This window comes from Metopolophium dirhodum, chromosome 7 (genome assembly GCF_019925205.1).
Source record: "Metopolophium dirhodum isolate CAU chromosome 7, ASM1992520v1, whole genome shotgun sequence".
Taxonomy (NCBI): Eukaryota; Metazoa; Arthropoda; class Insecta; order Hemiptera; family Aphididae; genus Metopolophium; species Metopolophium dirhodum.
The window spans coordinates 7945350-7965656 of record NC_083566.1 but is presented as its reverse complement, the minus strand read 5'-3'; the positions used below and the strand labels follow the sequence as shown (position 1 = coordinate 7965656).

At 33.8% G+C, this 20307-nt stretch overlaps 1 protein-coding gene across 1 annotated transcript; it reads right to left on the bottom strand.

The window, feature by feature from the left end:
• Positions 1–10189: 10189 nt before the first annotated feature.
• On the bottom strand, positions 10190–10756 carry LOC132948358 (uncharacterized). The gene has a single exon (XM_061018788.1). It carries the CDS (start codon positions 10754–10756, stop codon positions 10190–10192), a length of 567 nt encoding a protein of 188 aa, XP_060874771.1.
• Positions 10757–20307: the final 9551 nt, after the last annotated feature.

The following is a 20307-nucleotide window of genomic DNA, read 5'->3' as shown; positions in this document are numbered from 1 at the left end:
TTAGGCGAGATAATATTAAAGGCGGTTTTTATTGCTTTCGAAAAAGATTTTGCATTTGTTAAGAATAGAATAAATTTAAGAAAAAAATGTATTGCAAAAGCCGTAAATCCTCGAAATATATTTATTAGTACTCTCCACGGTAATGCTAAATGGCTTTATAAAACTAATTTATACACAAATAAATAATTTAAAGTAAGTGTTTCCCAAAGTCTTTGTTATGAAAACGTGGGGGGAAAAGCGCTATAATATTCTTGGGCGAATGGGAAAGAAGTTTTAAAATATTTAGGTGAAAAGGGAAAGGTTGTTTTGGTGAACAGGTGGCCCGACCTTAACGGAACTCGGAAATTGAAGAAAAGCGTGACATAATGCGCCCGCACTATGAAATTATTCAATTGATATTATGTTCATCGTTCAGACGGAATTTGGCATAGTCTACATTTAGAATAAAGTCATATGTACTGATGTATATATTATAAATAAATAGTGATATCTTAACCGGAAAATGGTGTCGCGGTTGTGATGTTTTGGGGTCTTCAAGTTCAAACCGGGACAAAACTGCACACTATACGATTCATAAGTCCACCAACACGTTATTCTTCATACCTATTATTATTATTATGTACGTAGTAGTTATTAAATACTCAAAGAACATAATGTTAGGTATAGCGTGTTTTAAAAATATCTGTTTTGGCAGGGATCATTATTAATTTAATTACAAATTCTTTTGTATTATAAGTATTATATGCATTTCATTTTTATTTATATCTTATTAAATAGGTCCTCGTATACTATAATAATCGTTTGCATGAACGATTATTTTGTTTGAAAAAATCACCTTTAGGTAGGTACGGTAATTTTTTTTTTTAAACGTTAGCGTTTTTATTAATGGGATTTTTATTCTTTACAACACGCGCATTACCCACGAGGAGTGTTATATCATGTTATAGAAGTTTATTGTATGTGCGGTCGTCGGTTAATTAGATACAGCATATGGAACAGTTGAAAAATATATATTTTGCAAACGGCGCCCATTCATTATATTCTGTGCGTAGGTAGGTAACTACAAATTTGATCGTGCGAACGGTGTCATTAATTTTTAAATTTCATATATTATGTACCATAACTATATCTAATCTCGATATCGCTGATCGCTCCACACAATACCTTCAATATGAACCTTGCTGTGTCTTGTTTATAATCATACGATTTGCTAATGATCGAGTACCTTTATATATAGATATCCTGCAATCACCACGCCTGCAGGATTTACTTTATTGTGGACTCCTGTTTTACTGCGACCGTTTGCTGCAGTACCTTATAACATATATGGCAGAAGTGATCAGAAATTATTTTGCGTTTCAATTTAATCGATTCAGAAAGTCTTTATTTATTTCTCTAGTACCGTCCTATACCGTATATTTACCATCTGCAGCACCGTCATAACCTACCACCATTTTGATTGTATGCCTATAGATTATAGGTATCGTTTCATTTTTTTTATAAAAATATGTCAAGGGACGTTTCTACCTGCAGATGTAGTAAAGTCAAAAGTGAACCCATTAAAAATAAATTAAAATCAGGTTTGTTTCGAATAACAGTATTGTAACATGTATGAGATAGATCGACGTCGACGCTCAAAATGTTGCATCGTATGAAATAGAAAAAATGCATTTTATTAAAATCGTCAATATAATGATAAGTTAATGATAAGTGATAACGGATAAAATATTGTAGTATACATGAACAGTATATATTTTTACGCAGAGTTCTCTTGGATGAGATCTGGTACACTTGAATAACATATTATACATACTATTTTTGAAATCGACCACAACGTCTATATATCATAATATTATGTTAGGTGAATATTCTAACAAGCCTATACTATAATATGATATTTTGCATTACTCACATAATGTCCACCGCTTAATATAAGCTATATAGCATGTGACGTACCATGGTATAGGTGCTCGAAGGCCTGCTATGTAAATGCCCTGGCCTAGTATATATGCGCAACCGTTCGGTTATTAATGAAACGGTTGTTTTGAAAAATGATTATACCCACGCACACATGATTGAGAATAATATTATCCGGCAAGGTCCGTAAGTCAGATGGTGGTCGCTGCTCCAGCTACCTGCAGTCGTCATATAATGCGTATACTGCAGGATCGATTTCCCTCAGGAAGGAGTGGCTCACGTCAAAATAATATTGTAATCTCTTTATTATCATCCGTTGTCAACACCCCGTTCGACCACCATTTGTTTTGGATCGGTGCGCGCACAGTGTGTCTTATAATGAGCAGTCGCATACATAATATTAATATACGTAATACGTAGGTAGGTATATAGGAATACAGTGAAACCCGTAAGCGGAGATCTGGGGAGCTTACCCCTCCAAAAAAGTCCATCAAGCCCCTCCTTTATTAGCTGTGTGGGATCGAACCCTCCCCCCACTCACATCTGTGTTAACGATGTTAGCCTCCCCCCCTCCTAAAATGCTAATGGATTTCCGCCTGTGGTGAAACCCCTAAACACCGGACAGTCTCGGTCACTGAAATGTTCTCCACCATTCTAAGGTGTCCGCTATTTAGGGGTGTCCGCGGGCGTTAGAATAGGTGTCATGTAGTAATTTTCTCGGTCACTATTACACCTCTATTGCCAAACTCGCCGACAGATTATTATAAACCATCTGTATAAGTACTGAGCGCGTTTATCGTTATGATACATAAAATATAGAATATGAGTAGATTATAGTATAGCTTATAATTAATTATAATAATATGGTTTAAAATAATATGTCTTTAAATCATCGCGACATATGGTCGTATGTGTCCGTTGAAATAAGTGTCCCGGACTAGTATGCGCAACCGTTGGATGATTAATGAAACGGCTGTTCCGAAAAATGATTATAACGTGGTGGAAAATCATATTATCCGGATAGGTCCGTAAATCTGACGGCGGTCGCTGCAGCGGCTACCAGTCGTACATTATAATAATATATTGGTTCGATTTCCAGCGATCGATAGGAGTGGCTCACGTCAAAATAATATTGTAATCTTTATATTATTCGTTGTCAACACCACGTTCGACCACCATTTGTTTTGGATCGGCTCGCGCACATTGCGTCCTAACCTCTTCAACCAGTGTCTCGTCACGACGAACGGGCAGCCGCATCCATATATTAATTTATACGTATATAGGTATATTATATTGGTCTCGTATTGTGCAGTGAATATATCGGTCACTACAAAACCCGACGACAGATTATTATATTATATACCGTCGATATAGATCGCAGGCGGTATGGCTTATGTTATATTATATAGTATGGTTTAAAATATGTCTCTAAATCAAATATATACCAAAGGCTGGAATATATTACACGCACATAATATTATACTGATATATTATTTGTAATACCTACGCAACAAGCACAATATTGAGCAATTCAATTTTCAAAATCGTATACGATTTGAATAACGCGTGTCTTTGTAATATAATATAGAAACACCGTAAGTTTGCAGCGTGTGTATAATATAATATACGTCTCATAACGTTCTATTCAAAAAAATGTAATATGTGCGCGCGGCGCCCACACTGATATTGTGCGGTCGTATAACTTTTTGATTTAACCTTGACGATATCATACACATTTGACAATAACTTAATAAAACAAACTCTGCACAGTGTCCATCTACAGATACCCATAGATCCATACAGTAGGCAGGTATACAAATTATAATATCACGATCATAAAGTATGTAATTTGTTTACTGCAGAGTTTTGCAGACGGATATTATAAAGATTTGCTCAAGAGTTATGTCGTTCGGGCAGACTAGTATACAATATATTATAACGTATATGCAGCTATAGCGATTTCTAAATAGGTACTAAATATTATTAATCGCCAAATAGCTACCTACTATTATTTATTTCAAAATAATGTTATAAAAACGAATTTACATTATATAGATAAACATTTCAAGACCAAACATAATTCAGCATTTGGACATAATAATATATTGATGTATATATTTTTTATATTATATCACTACCTATATAATATAATGGGGCCATTAGGGCGTTTATCTTTTGGTATACGTATATCTACCATTCAGTTAGTAAAATATGAAATTTTAACATTCGTGTTGGTTATGTTATATGTATACACTAAAATGGTATAATAAACCCGACTTCGCCCAAGGAAATTGAAAAAATTCACAAAATACGGCACCATACATTGATGCGCCTAGGTCTTTAGGTTTCAGTGTTGATCAGCAGTTCACGGACTCTCGCTCTGTTACTCTAATTCGACTGAAATGGGGTAATGGGGTATCAGCTATATGTGGATTGGATAATATAGCACCCGTTACATACTTCTTAAGGGGCTCAAACTACACAACAATTTTCTTGGTATCTAGTCTCTGAAATTTTCGTCGAAATCGGTCGAGTTGTTTTTGTGTCTATAATCTACAATTATATGAACAACCTTTTTTCTAAAATTTTTTTTCCATAACCAATTGCAACTTTATGTATAAGCTAAACTTTTTTTTTCATATGGGCTAAAACGAAATTATATATATATATTATATATAACATATAGTAAGCATATTATATAAATCGCAATAGAAAAATGCAAAGCGAATGACGATATTATTTTTTACGCTTATTGTCCACGCATCTTCCTCGTCTAATATAGGTACAATACATACAATAGCATAATATTATTAATATATTATATACGCACATATTATTCTATTGGCTGTAGGTGTATACCTGATGTCTGCGGTGCGTATACCTATATAGACAATACGATTAACCATAATATATGGAATATTATTATTATGGTATTTATGATTGGTGATGGGTATAATATACATTGATTGAATTCCTTTAATTATATTAATCATATTTAATGAATAGTATGTATAGGAGGTCTGAAGGTGATAATATGATATGTGCTTTTCGATGCCGATCACCTCGGCCGCAATAATAACAATACGAAAGCGGATTACGATATGCGCGAATCGTATCTTTTTTTTCGGCTGCCGTTTATTATCGTACCATACACAGAGGTAATCATAATGCCGCAATATGCGGTGCGATATCATTGTGTGTACGCCATTATCGCACGCATGACACTATAATATATTATTGTAACGTGTATAGTTTTATATTATAATGTACGCGTCCGAATCGATTATACGCCGTCAGCGGCTCCGAAAATAAAACGAAATCCGACGAGGACCCCGCGCGCATACTACGTATACGTATATATGATATCGCGTGCGTACGTGCGTGCGTGTGCAATAGATCTTTGCGGCGTGTCAAGATTTATTGGTCGGTGCATGTAAAACGGTCCTACCGAACACAATATTGTCGCTCTCCACATGACGTCGGCCGGGTTTTTTAATAATGGAATCGTACGACGAGGTTAAAAAAATAAATTCGGTACAAGAACAATGAGCTGACGAATTTTTTTCTCATATCCCAATACGCACACACACGCGCGCGCGCGCGCACAATGTACCTCCGCGCCGCAGTACCCCGGGTCGGAGTGGCACCGCCCCCGCAGCTAGAATAATATGCGGGGATAGCTTCGCGCATCATTTTTCACGTGTCAGATCCTATCAAGGTATTAAAACGTTATTATTATTGTACCTACGCGGTCAAATATTAATAACGTCGGCGCGCGCCGACGGTGTGCATTCCGACGGACAGCATTCTCGTGCGCCGGACGGCTATGCGGCGGAGTCGTGTCCGTACATGACTGATAGGGTAAAAACGAACAACAAACGGTGATCTACATACCGCAGCAATAATACCGTACACACGCCTCCTACAATAATAATAAAATAAGTCCGAATCGTTCAAACGCTGGACACGCGCTCGTCGTTTCTATATCATATACATAATAATATTATATAGCACATCATATACGATATCACGACATACGCCTATAATACCCATCTACATATAAGACCTGTCTCTATATGTACTATTACACCGCGATCTCTGGTTTACGAAGGTATGTGGCTGCAGCAGTAGCCGTCTGTAACCGACCCGGCGGTATATTATATACTATTGTGGTATATTTTTTTTTTTCTTTTAATTAGTTTTATTACACAATCTGTAAATATATTATTTTTACAATAAGCGTAAGTGTTGTAATAGGTTAATAAAAAGTGACTGAAGACTTGAGCGAAGAATCCATCCAGTGATGGGTTTGTGGTACATAATGGTATAATATATACGTATACATTATATACAAATCACAAACGTACACAGCATAGGCATCGTATATACTTGGTATCCGGAAGATCAAATAGGTTGTGTCGTTCTGGATTTTCGTTTCAAACTTTATTACTGTATATTTTTTAAATTTTTTCTATTGTACGGAGACATTATACACATTTTTACTTAATAATTAAAGCTCACATTGAAGGGAAAACAAATATCTACCACCTATAAGCCATGTTTGTGATGTTGGCAGCAGAAAGTTATAATAACATATTATGAACGACTTAATTATATAATATGGAAAACAGACAATAATCTATGTATAAAATTAGAATATTCATAACTAATATATAAAATTGACACTGTACAAATATAATTCTTTATTCAAATACTGAAAATAGCCAAATCTGATTTTTTTTTTTATTCTTGTAGTTATACGATTCCCATCCTTAAAAAATGTTTGTTTTTTATATGAATCGGCATTAGGTTGTAGTTTTTTGGACCTAGATAGTCCATACATTTTTGACCAAACGCTTTTCTATAGAATACTTCATTCTGACATCAAATGCCCTATTTTGTCGTTTAGCTTTACATTTTTTTATATCCAGACATTATTCAAAGTTTTCAATTATATATTCAAATAATAATTATCTTCTTATATACAGACTCATACGGTAACACATTTATAATAACCAAGTTTTCTTTAATTGAACAACTAAAGTATTTTCACTTAAACATATCCTAATAACTTTTTTTTATAAGTTATACCAGGAGTTGCAAGAGATAGATATACTACACGTCTACATATTACTAATTAGAGTATTAGTAATTCAAAGATCACAATCTTCTGCCTAAGTTCACAAGACGTATTCGAATCGAATGAAACAAAAACCATCTTCGTCCGTATAGTAAAATTGTGTAAGTACCTACCTAAATTACTATAATGTACCTACTAAAAATATGTATAGTTTTTCAAAATAAATATTAATGAAATAATGTCTTCTATTCCGACATACTTACAGTACGCAGTGTCCAACAATCTGTATAATATACAATTGTATATAATATTATACGTGAAGTCCACAACCAACTGAAATTTAATTGATATATATATATAAGTAAACATATACTACACAGGTCTACACTATATATTTAACGCAATTTTAAAACAATCGTTCAGGTCTCCATATTGAATCCTGGTTGATTATCGTCTATCCGTATAATTCATAGAAGTCTTATTCCGGCATAGATCCTGATCGCGAGTCTGTTACTATAATATAGTTATACGCACAACGGATATAACGGCCGATTTATCGTATCCTGTACGAACGGGTCGAACAAGTGGTTTCATTAACTATGACAAATGCTATTTGTTTCACTTGGATAATTATATTGCCTGCGTGGAACCATAACATACAAATCGATCGCATGTATAATAGTTAGGCACACTACAGCCGTGTCACTGTCTCGACTCTCGATGGTGTTCGACCGTTTGGCTGGTTTGTTGGTTGGCTGTTGCAGGTGACATATACCGCACCGACCGGATTTTCGTATAGTGATCACTCAAGTGGGATGTAGGTCCCTCGGAGCCGATTACATCGTTTTTAGTAATTTAACCGAACCGAATTGTTCGTTAGAAGTGTCATCTTGTCGTCTATTCGCCGCGGTGAAAACTCACCACACTAAAAACACACGCATTACAATATATAGATAGGTACCGTATATAGCCATCAATATCCGACCACCTGTATAACGTTGTTCTCACATGTGTGTGTTCATATTATACATCAATAAGTCTTAGATGTGATCATTTATTTATCATACGAGGTGATTATTTTAACAGCGAACACTCAATAGTTTTTACCTACTTCGATAGGTAATATACCTATACCTATATTGTATATTGTATTGTATGACATACAGTGTTTGTAAATAGGTAGTATGTATATGTACTCCGGTACAGTGATACCTACTCATTAAACAAATGAACGACATTTTTTTTAAAATCATTTATTATTTTTTATAATTATTTAACCAAGACAAAAGGTGACAAAATTTTAAAAAAATCACTCTGAATAAATTACAATAATACATTTTAATTACAGTACCTATACGTGATATAAAAACCAAATTGTATTGATTATTGAGTATGATATATGTTTTTCTACGTGAAGAACCCAATAACGAGGGAGTTTAAAAGTTAAAACAAAATGTGAATATTTATGTAAAAGCACGTGCTTTATCTTATTTAATCATTCAAATCTTTCACGCACTTATACTCTTGAGACTGTCAGAGTATATAATATTATAATATATAAATACGAATAACTGTATAAGAAAGACGTAAATTCGTTTTAGTATCGATTGTTTTCTTTTAATTATGATCAGATGATTAAATACATTTATGAATACCATTGAACAATCAATAATGAATAATACTCTCCCTTTAAATTTGTAAGCAATAAGTAAAGAAAAAAAATATTGTAATAAAATTGTTATATTATGTTTTAAAACAGACATAGTTTGCATTTAGGTAATACACTATTTGAAGTTTGAACTCGTATAAACAATAAACATTGTACATTTTCACTGATATTATGGGGACGTACTTCTTGGATAAACATTTTTATTTTCCTATGATTTTAGAGAAGAAATTATTAAAATTATTTGTTTATAAAGCATAGGTATTATATTTATAGTTTATCTGATACTATACAGTGATTCACTAATAATAATTATCTCATCATTATTTAAAATAAATAAATACAATATAGATAAATTGATAATTAATATACAGTGTTATTTTAATGAATAGCATGTCATTACCTATGTTTAGTAAGTACCTACCTAAGTTTGTTAGTTCAATTTGTCAATAGAATTAAACTGTGTATGAAGTTAATAAGTTATCCATAATGATGACATTTGGAATTAAATTAATTAAGCATTAAATACCACGGATTTATGAAATTTAAATTAATGTTTTTATGAACAATTATAATTGGCTCAAAATCATACACAATTTAATAGATACACGTTTTTAATAGATATTGTGACACATTTTTCTGGGTGGTATATTTAAAATAAATAATTTTCATTAATATTTATACTTAATTTAGGTATTATGAGTGTTAGAAAATTAATTAGTGAAAACTTTGGAAATTCAAGTTCGAAAATATTACTTATATTATAATACGCTAATATGTACCACTTTACCTATATATACTTTCCAGTATACATTTTATTAAACTCGTTATTTTAGATCCTGAGTGGAGTGATGATGAATCAATTTTACAATGATGTGTCTTTTTTGTGTGAAGACACTGGTTCAATACCACAGTTAATAGTTAAAAATTCCCAGTGTACCTACTTTTCTTAACTATTGAAAAAATCAAATACTGTGTCCATATTTTATAGTGTTTTTTTTAAATATTATATATATATAGATAAAAATTGTTTTCTCGGTCGCAATAAGCTTAAAAAATGAATACCAGGACTCTAGGTTATTATAAGGTGTTATTAAAGCGATTTAAAAATATTACAGATACAATATTTGAAGTTCAAATTTGGACGATATTAGATGTTTCCAAGGACGTATAGCTTAGCAATGTACTCGGAACTCAACGACGTCGTCGTCAGCGAAGCCTGCTCGTCCATCGTTTCGCCGAGTGTAAGGCGCGTATTTTCTTCTTTGTTGCAGAAATGCAGAATTAATATTATTGGTAGGAACTGGGAATAAAGTTACCGTCTGTCTGTCTGGCATGTTTTGCTTATAGTTGAAAATTATTAAATAAAATTGCTTTGCCGTTTTACAGTGTGAGTAAAATGAATTAATAATACATAATTAATACACTAACAATAGTCTGTATTAGATATTTTATATTTCTTAAATGCATGTTTAGTACTTCGAGTAATGTCTTTTGGTTGGATATTTCCTGTTACATTAAAATCCTTAGTAACTACTACAGAACCGTGATGTCTTTTTCGACTTAATTGTTGATCCAATCGGAGTGTTTGGTTTATTTTTATTCTTTTCGTCAAAATATAACATGACCTTTTGATTAATATCTTTTATCTTGTTTGTAAACTTTTCATGCGTACATTCATTATAATATTGTGTATTATTATCAAATTGCTTGTTTGATAATTTGCAACATAAATCGTTTGTGTTATTTTTTTCATGATTTTGTTTATTATTTCTCTGACAGCATGTACTGATGTCAGAAGACATTTTTTCTCTCCCCAAGTCTTTACATTTTACACGTTTTTCAGGACTTGTTACTTGCAATTGTTGCATTTTCTCGTATTTTCTACTGTCGTCATCTTTGCAATGATTGGACAGTGTTTCTATTATTTCGGGTATTGATTGTTTTCCGCAAACACAAATGCACGAATAGTTGCATTCTGATGATTGAACTTCATTATTAACTTTGCATAAAATGTCTTCGATTTCTTTTAAAAGATTGCAAACTTTATTTAGTCTAACTTTTATTTCTTTTGATACTTGTTCAGTGTTCATCGTTCTGAGTTTAATAAATTGAATTATTGGTAAAACAGTTTAAAAAAAACTAATTTCAATCGTATTAGTAATATTATTTAGTAAACCTAAACTAAGTGTGTACATTTAATAAAAAAAATTACATGAACTACTAGTGTTGTAATAAAGTAAATAAAATGAAAATTGTAATAATTTTGTTTTGTTTGTTGTGCGAGGTTGACATATTTGGTTATGTTATGTCTAGCCACTTATTATAATTTTCAGGTGTCAAGTGTCTTAAGCGAGATTTTAGTCGAAGTAGTTAGGTTTAGAAGTCGTACGTATAATTATTATTGTATAGGTGTGCCACCGTGCCTATATGACCAAAACAATAATTTAAGGCAACATTAATCGTGATTTTTATACATATGGTATTATATATAATATCGTACAATTTTATAAAGAGTAATAGGTAATATTAGTGTGCATCATAACTATATACAATTATTTTGATTATTAGTTTTCGCTATTGGCAACTAATAAATAATAATATATGCGCGTATGGCGTATACAAAATATAATAATATATTATACGAGTGCAATACGGTTTGACTTGCATAAAGTTGCGTGATGTATATAAAAACGACCACTCAAAAATCATAAGAAAACGTACATTGTTTTATACTACATTATTACTGAAGTGAAGAACTAAATTATAATAATAATATTTATTAATGATCATGGAAATCGTGTAAATTTCTTACAATCGATTGCGACAGTCTTATATTAGTTACCTATTATATATACCTATAATAACAACTATTAAATAATAAATAGATAATATTATATGAAATATATTGCATACATTTTTATACGTCGTACATATTGTATATATTGATACATTGTATCTGTGTGCATTTGCATACATTTTTATTTGATCATTACAATACAACTATTATTTGGTATATATAGCCGTACAGGTATCTACAACTGTATACGATGTAATTTATTGGTAATTGCCATTACCCTGTGTACTTAGGATCGGTTAGTTGGTTAGGTAAACACGACACCTCTGTCCGTGGGAACTGTCGTCGAAAAGACAAAATTAACACGTTTTCGCTGTTCATCTTTAAATAATAATAATACGTTTTACGACGTTTCGGGCAAATATTGATTTCCAGTTTGCTGACATTGAACAAACGACAGATAAGTCGGTCTTTAACACCAAAGGAACGTTTCCGCTGTATCATATATTATATATTATATTCGATGTTTTCTTTTCGTGTTATAATAGGTTAAGCCTTGAAATAACCGAATAAACGTATCTTCATAAACAACAAACAAAAGAATGCAACTATGTTTAAAATTGAAATGATGCAGTTTTTATGATGAAAACCGTATGATGGTAATCGTTATTTTTTTTTTGAATATTGTACACCCTCTTTTCGAATTTTACCCATTAAGGCTATACATTACACGAATAATGTTTAATTTAACCTTAAATAATTAAGTGTACCTATACAGCTTAATAAGTAATTCTAACTTTAGATATAGGTATAACATTTTCAATGAATCCCAAAACCACACAATTTATATTGAATTTATAAGAACTTAGAAATTTATATATTTTTAAATGTAAATAACCCTGACCATGTGCGTAATGTGTTGGAAACTAGAGGAGACTTAGGTGCCAAAATATTTGTTTGCCCCCAAAATAATATAATGGCAAATACAAGAGACTCGTTTATGGTTTATTCGTTATAGAAACTGAAACATTTAACTATTAAAGTTTGTTGACATCTCTGTCTCATATAAATTTATAATCCTATTATGTTTGTGTCACATTGCTATTTGTTTATGCCTTATATGATATAATCGTACCACTTACAAGCCATCGGCCCAAAACCCAACCAATTACAGCTGCTCACTGTCCTCTATGACAGTGGACCACTGGGTCAGTCCGCCCCTGTTATTGGTTATAAATATTAAATAACAAAAGTAAGTAACAAAATTAAGTAACGGTCGACCTGGTCTTAACTTTATAGTTATAATAGTAGTGGACGTGTTGCTTCGTTGAATTATTATATGACTAATAAATATATATAGGGTATGTGAACATTTTGATTTTATAAAACAAATTAAATTTTGGAAATTTTAGACCATTTCATACTACCTATAGTTTTTTTTTAATTTGGAAGTGATTTTCAAATATTCGTTCCTTGTCAACCAGTCACTAACTATAGTAAATAGCGAGCATTTGCTATTAGCTCATTCTCAATATACCTTCTTTAATTTGAAATAATTTTACTTTTTTTTCTAATGCGCGTAGATATTAATCGTAGCATTGTGGACAGGGTAACATATTATAACAGCAGTATAATTGACTCATAATTAATATCGATTATAGTGACACGCGCGTAACTATAACGTAGGTACCTACCTAGCTATACCAGTAGTCCAACCCGAGTGCGCAAGTCCTGCAACTGCAGCAGCTGTATCAAATTCGTTGTCCAAATCCATGAGCCGTTGTGCGATTAATGCATAGATGATAGATATAAGACCATAGTATACTATAATAGGCACTATTGTATAATGTTAAACGTTACTATATAGACGTGACGACATGCCTTATTTACTTGTCGTCGTGCCGTGCCCGTGCGCGACTTAGGCGGCGGCACATAGGGGGTCTCATAATATAATAATATAATATAATATATACGTGACAAATGGCTGCCAAACTGGTCTCGCTCGTCGCGCGCGCTTATTATTATTATTATACACGTTATATCCACCAGAGACTGCATTCCGACCGGGTCCGCGAATAATAATATGTCGCATATGTGTGTAAGTGTCTCTTTGTGCGTGTACGAAATGTGTTATGCGATGTGTGTGTATAAGAGTGCTATAGTGCAACTCGAGTGCATAATATTATTTTTTTTTATTATTATTATTGCACTTTTACAATATTATGGTGGTTTCGGTGAATATTATAATATTTATTTATTATTTTTTTTATTTTTATATGGAAATTAGCAATCTGCACAATAAGGCACAATAAGTAAATATATGATACAGGAATGACAAAATATAAGGTATTGAAACATAAAAAAAAAATAAAAAAATATTCCAATAGATTATACAATGTTTATCACTATAATATGACATATTATAGTGATAAACATTTGAGGAGAGCAGCCACCCATTAGTGACACTTTCGTTTGGTAGGAATATTACAATATTATAATATAATAACACGCTGTGGCGTACGATGATTTCAAAATATGTTTAATGCGTGTACATATCGTGAATAATATTATTGTGTATACCGCACCGCGTATTTGTCATCGTTATAATATAATATTGTGTTATTATGTATGCACTACCGCAAACGTCTATAACTTTTGTTTATTATAACGATTAGTACCTATGTTTATTTCTCGCCCACCCCGCCCTACCGCGTGTCATATACCAGCTGCTACCACCGGACATCGACCGCAAACCGGGTATACGACTAATGGTGTATAATATAATAGTCTATACGTATAATATTATCATAATAGCTGTATAGAGTGTGTGGGCAAAAAATCGTCGCGGCCGCCGTGCGTTATACGCGGGACCCACACGCCCGGTAAAAAAGTGCGGCGAGGTCCGTGTCGTTAGATATAGTTTTTTATTCGTTTCTTTTTGCCCGTTGCTGCTGCTGCTGCTGCAGCGTATTACAATATTATCATAACGATATTGTAACAGACGCAGACGCGATTATTCATCGCGCGCGCCGGCGTTGTCTAAATATTTGGATCGCGTGATCCGAGTGAAAAGCCGTGGTGGTGTGCACATACAGTGTGTGCGTATAAAATAAAAATAATAATAAATAAATGTCGCCATCGCCGATACAGGCACTGTGCATGTTATGATATTATATTATGCGTACAGTCTCACATGCCGCCGCGATTTTTTATTTTTATTTTTATTGGCCGCCGTCACGCGCTCATATTATAATAATATAATATATGTGCTCTTATGATATATTTGTATTAATACCTACTTACACCGTAGTTCTACACGTGTATACATACGCGATAGTAATAATAATATATGTTTCACGCACAAGGCTACCGGAAAGGGCCACGCGGGACGTCGCCACTTCTGATGGGTTTATCGTCCCACGGCGGCGGCGACGACGACGACCACACGACGGACGGTGCAGGTCTCATACGTATTATTATTATCATTATTCTGTAGGTATATAGGTTGCCGACACGCCAAACCCGCTCAAGTAGTCGCACTGCCGAATAGTACTGCGACACGAGAGGTTTTCTGTTCGCGAGCCAAATATAAATTTACCGTACATATGATAATAGCAATAATATAATATATACAAGTGTTGTACACCGTTTTCATTTAGATCGCGTCCCATGATATATGGTCGGGCGTATATTATAAAATATGTTTACGCGGCGTATAATATGTGTATATAGGTAATAATATAACCGCGAAACGCATAGATTATACTATATTATACTACATTATAGAGGTGGGTAATAATATAATATTATAGTTAAGGAAAAATAACGACGCTATTCGCACACTTGCCTCAATGTCGTATACCTAGCTGGTAGATACCAGTATATTATGTCCAGAGAAAAACGTATATCGTGCAACCTACGCACTTTAAAATACGTATCTATACTTTTATACTGGTCACGTTATATACGGATGTATATACACTGCTCGTTCACATTAAACACAAATATTCAATATTTAGTTTTTTAAACTATTTTGCATTATTATATAGCAGCTATTTTCTAAGACGCTATATATACGTGTTATACACAAGGTAAAATATGCATGTTTTTAATATTTTTCCGTTCGCGAAATTATATTCTGGCATCGGCCTGCGTATGCTAAATAGAGAATCCAGTGTAGTGCGAACATATTATATTATGCACATCCATTTATTCGTAATGTTTCGACGTCCCAGCTGCATAATAATATGTGTATTATAATATATATTATATTATATGATGATATACCTGTGCTATTTATTTTCCTGAAATTGACAATAATAATATATGTTTCTCGTTACTTTTTTACCTCTGTAAAACGTTTTTATCAATTCTATAGCGGTGCCCCCTTGTTGGTTACAGGTAAGTACCTATTCACCAATTTAATATTATAAATTATATTTTTGCTCTTGCCGAGCTATGTGTATCGCTGTGATATATAAACCATTTTAAATTATTGCTTCCAAATAATTTATATATTTGTACTGTGATTTATTACAAAATAATAAACCAGTTTAACACCTATATCCAGTGTTCTGAACGTGATCAATGGCGTCACGCAGGTACGCTACAACTCAAAGTCACTCGCGATTATTCGCACTTCGCGGATAATCGAAACATTAATAACAACAAAACGGTCCCTCATTATGACGAACCAATAACTGCGGCGAAACGCTTCAGCGACGTTGTTTCTCTTCTGTACCTGCAGCAGCGTGCGCGTTTATGACGATGTAGCTACCTACCTACCTACCTATTATTATTACGTGTGCCTAGTAGCTGTTTCGATTTTACATTGTAAACACGCGAATTATTGGGAGGGAAAATGCTGCGAACGTTCCAACCGCCGTCGGCGGCGTTTAGAAGGTACCCGCGGGCCAGACAGTAGAAGAATGACGAAAAGCATTTAATCATCGAACTGCCAACCAGTACCTATACGGCAGTTTTGCCACCCGCCGACAAAGAGTCGGCGAAAAACACTTCTCCGTCATCATCGCCGTCGTCGTAGTCGTCGCCGCCGTCATCGGGGAAACATTAGACGGTTTATTAGTTCTGTTAAACGCACCGGTCCCTCGGCGGCACAACCACAACAACATAACCATGGTATAAATACCGATTCAGGCCGGCGAGCGCTTCTACAGTAGCAGGGCGTGTCCGCGCTGGCAGACGAAGGGCCGCGAGAGACCCGCGCAGAGAGACCCCTGTGGTCACCCGGCTGTGCGCTCCCCGCTGGTTCTCTAATTAGCTTTTTTTCCCGTCCGCTCTGACGACCTAGGAAAAAAAAAAGTAAGCGACTTCTTCAATTGGCAACACAACACGTATCCATATAGGTAATAATATAATATTATAACAGATAACCCCTCGAACGTCATTTACCGCGGTCCCGGTCGTGGCCATTAATCATAAGATTGCCTTTCAGTTTTTTTTTCCTCTAAAACATCCACAACTCTGTGTTTCACCATCCTACACGGCGGAGGCGGCGGCGCATAAGTACATTATGCTAATTTGATAATAACACACAAAACCCTACGTATATATATATATATATATATGTATATACTCACCGCGTGGCGCCCGAAAACCATATGTTTCGCACCCGTCGTCGCCGTAGATGAGACTCATCGGTCGATGAGAACGTTTCGCCGCCTTCCCGTCGCTCAAGCAGCAGCAGAGAGGAAAATTCCGCCACGTATGATATTCCGTCTGCGGCGGCGGCGGCGCTGTGTTCGTTTATCTCGAAGCACGTCTTACGTATCCTGTATATACCACATAGGTATACGGGTGGGTTGGTATAGACACTAGACAGTACCTATATAATATTATTATTATTATTATTAGTAGTAGTAATAGTATTATACGCGTATAAACGGCCCGCAATACACGTCCTCTCCTGTACACCGACACAATGGGACCACTAATTTCCGATTGTTTTGATAAGCGATCGATCGATCGGCCGGTGATGCATATTATACACAACGATTTATATATTATGTACCTGACATAGAATAACGCCGCGCAAGGCGTATGTGCGAGAAATAACAACCCGTGGCAGCGAGAGAACAGCGGGCTAGCTGACTGGTACAAAAAGAAAAAAAAATATCAGGAAAAGAGAAAGAAAAAACACACGTATAGATACCTAACGTACGTATATCGGGACGGGTTCACAATTTTTAACCCCCGTCATATCATATATATAGCTGTAGTTGTTACACTCGGACGACGGACTCCTGCAGCCAGCCAGCCAGCTCGGTATAATTAATCTTGCAGCGGCGTCTGATATAATATTATTATTGTGGCGCGGCCAACCTAACTTTGGTAGATTTTTTGGTTTTGTTACGGGGACCGCGTTGACCAACGACGATGTATTTATCATAGCACTATCGTGTCACTAGGTACCTATATTATATAATATTATACATTATTACAACGTGTATTGTTCGGCAAGTTGAACCGTGGAGCAGTGATAATAATATAATTTATTGCGTCTTCCGGGATCGTGTGTGCAAGTCGATGTACAACGCGTATATATATTGTTATGCGAGTGGTTTCGACTTCGGGACGATAAACAATATATTATTGCTGTTGTCGTCTGTTCGAACCGACTGGTTTTGTGTGCAGTAAATTCTCAAATCTTATATTTAATTTGTCACAACTATTATATGCGCTTATCTCATCAGTAGATAAAAAATATATATAAAAAATAAAACACTTTTCGATTTAAATATCCATAGTATAGTATTATTCCTATATATGTTGTATCCAGAAGAGATTCGTCGAACAATAATTATGAACAGACGAACAGCGTATATATTATTATAATATATTCTTGAAATTAGTGTATGTTTTTCAAATCGCGTTGTAACTTGTAGGCCACATTGATTTACATTTACATTGCCCGTCTTATACAAACATCTTGATGTATACAAAGATAAAACCCGAAAAAAAAAATCAAACGGCCAGCGTATAACCACTAACCTGTAGGTCCACAGAGGATTTATTACAGGTCAAACACCCTACTAATTTGGTAAGACTATAAAGTAATATGTCGACGTATTTATTATAATTGATATGACTGCAGTCTTCAAGTTACTGGTATTACGTAACGAGGAGAGTTTGAGTATTATGTTTTTGACAAGTTATACATAATTTGAATAAACTCTGATTGCTGAAATCTTAACTACCTATATCTATAGTAAAATGTAAATTTTTCATTATTCATAGCGATTATTAATGCTTCATTAAAAACACTGAACCGATATTATGCTTTTATATGCAATACGTACCTATTAAATGTATATACATTGAATGCATTAATGCGTATGAATATTAACTAGATTTACCGACTATTTCTAACCTTTATTGCATTTACAATGTATCTTAAAAAAAAAAAATCCGAAAATGCTTTATGTGGATTATCTATTCAAAACTAATTGAAAATTAGAAAAGTCCCATATTATGTTAATCAATTAGCTTTCTAATCGTTCCGTGAAATATATTATTTCATTATGTTTGGATACGTATATAGTTGCATTATGTATATTATTTTATCTATACATAATAATATGTGTACTCAAATATCTACTTTCTTATCCATTCAATTGTATATTATATACGACCATCCTACACGTTCACACATGTCGTGACAATACGCGTACAACAACGTTTATTGTGGATAACATATACTGCGAGCAAAGCGTTAGGTGCTATACATAACAACAACATAATAATATGATGTATGCACAAGATAATTGAATTAATATGCGCCTTTTAGTTGCATACGTATTATATATTTATATTATGTAGATCAAAAGTTGACGGTGGTATTAACATCACGGTCACATATCGATCGTCCAGTAGACCCATAAATTACCGTGTTCATTATAACATTTTCCAATTATTCGGAGCGTCGGTTACCGGCTCACCGGGGGGCCTTCGGGAAGCCTGAGGCCACTGGAACTCTACATACTCGTATAATACGTGTGTGTGTATATTGTTTTTATTTTCGTGTTATTTTTTTCATTTTAATCGTATATCTGTTCGAAAACCCATGATTTATCACGAGGCTCCGGTTTACATTGTTTCTCCGCAACATTATCTACACGGGCGAATACGTCTTGTATGTTTTGATTCCTCGGCCTCCGGGCGTACTATATACCATAAGTCAATTGACTCGAAGGAAAAAAACGAAATAAAATTATTATTATTATTATTATTATTATTATTATTACGAAAGGGAGATTAATATGACACTTTGGCATCCGTAAAAACTCGTCATTCCCACGATCTACTACGAAATATATCGTATAGTCATTATAATGCTATGGAATTTCAAAAACGGTTATAGCGTGAAAATAATAATAATATTATAATGTGTTCGATGTTGTGGTATATAATGGTAAGAAATAACGTAGGTACGTTACACGACGGTCGAATTCAATAAATATATAAAACATGTTCACAACGTATTCGGAATTCCGATTGCGAGATCAATATTATAATAATATATATAGGTAGGCACCTTTACATTTTTTGATATTTAATATCTTTTATAATAGTATATAATATATTATATATAATGTATTATGTTTACGATAAAAAGTTAATTATCGAGTAGGATAGGTCATCTATTGGTAACGAATGCTGCAGCTATACAAAATTGTAAAGCAAAACGCATAAAATTGCAAACGACAGTAGTAGATTACAGTACTACCGGCTATATATAAGTGTATAACATTCATAGTATATAATATGTTTCTGGTGTCATAAAAACGTATAGGTACGATAATAACGGTAATCTATATATATTATTAT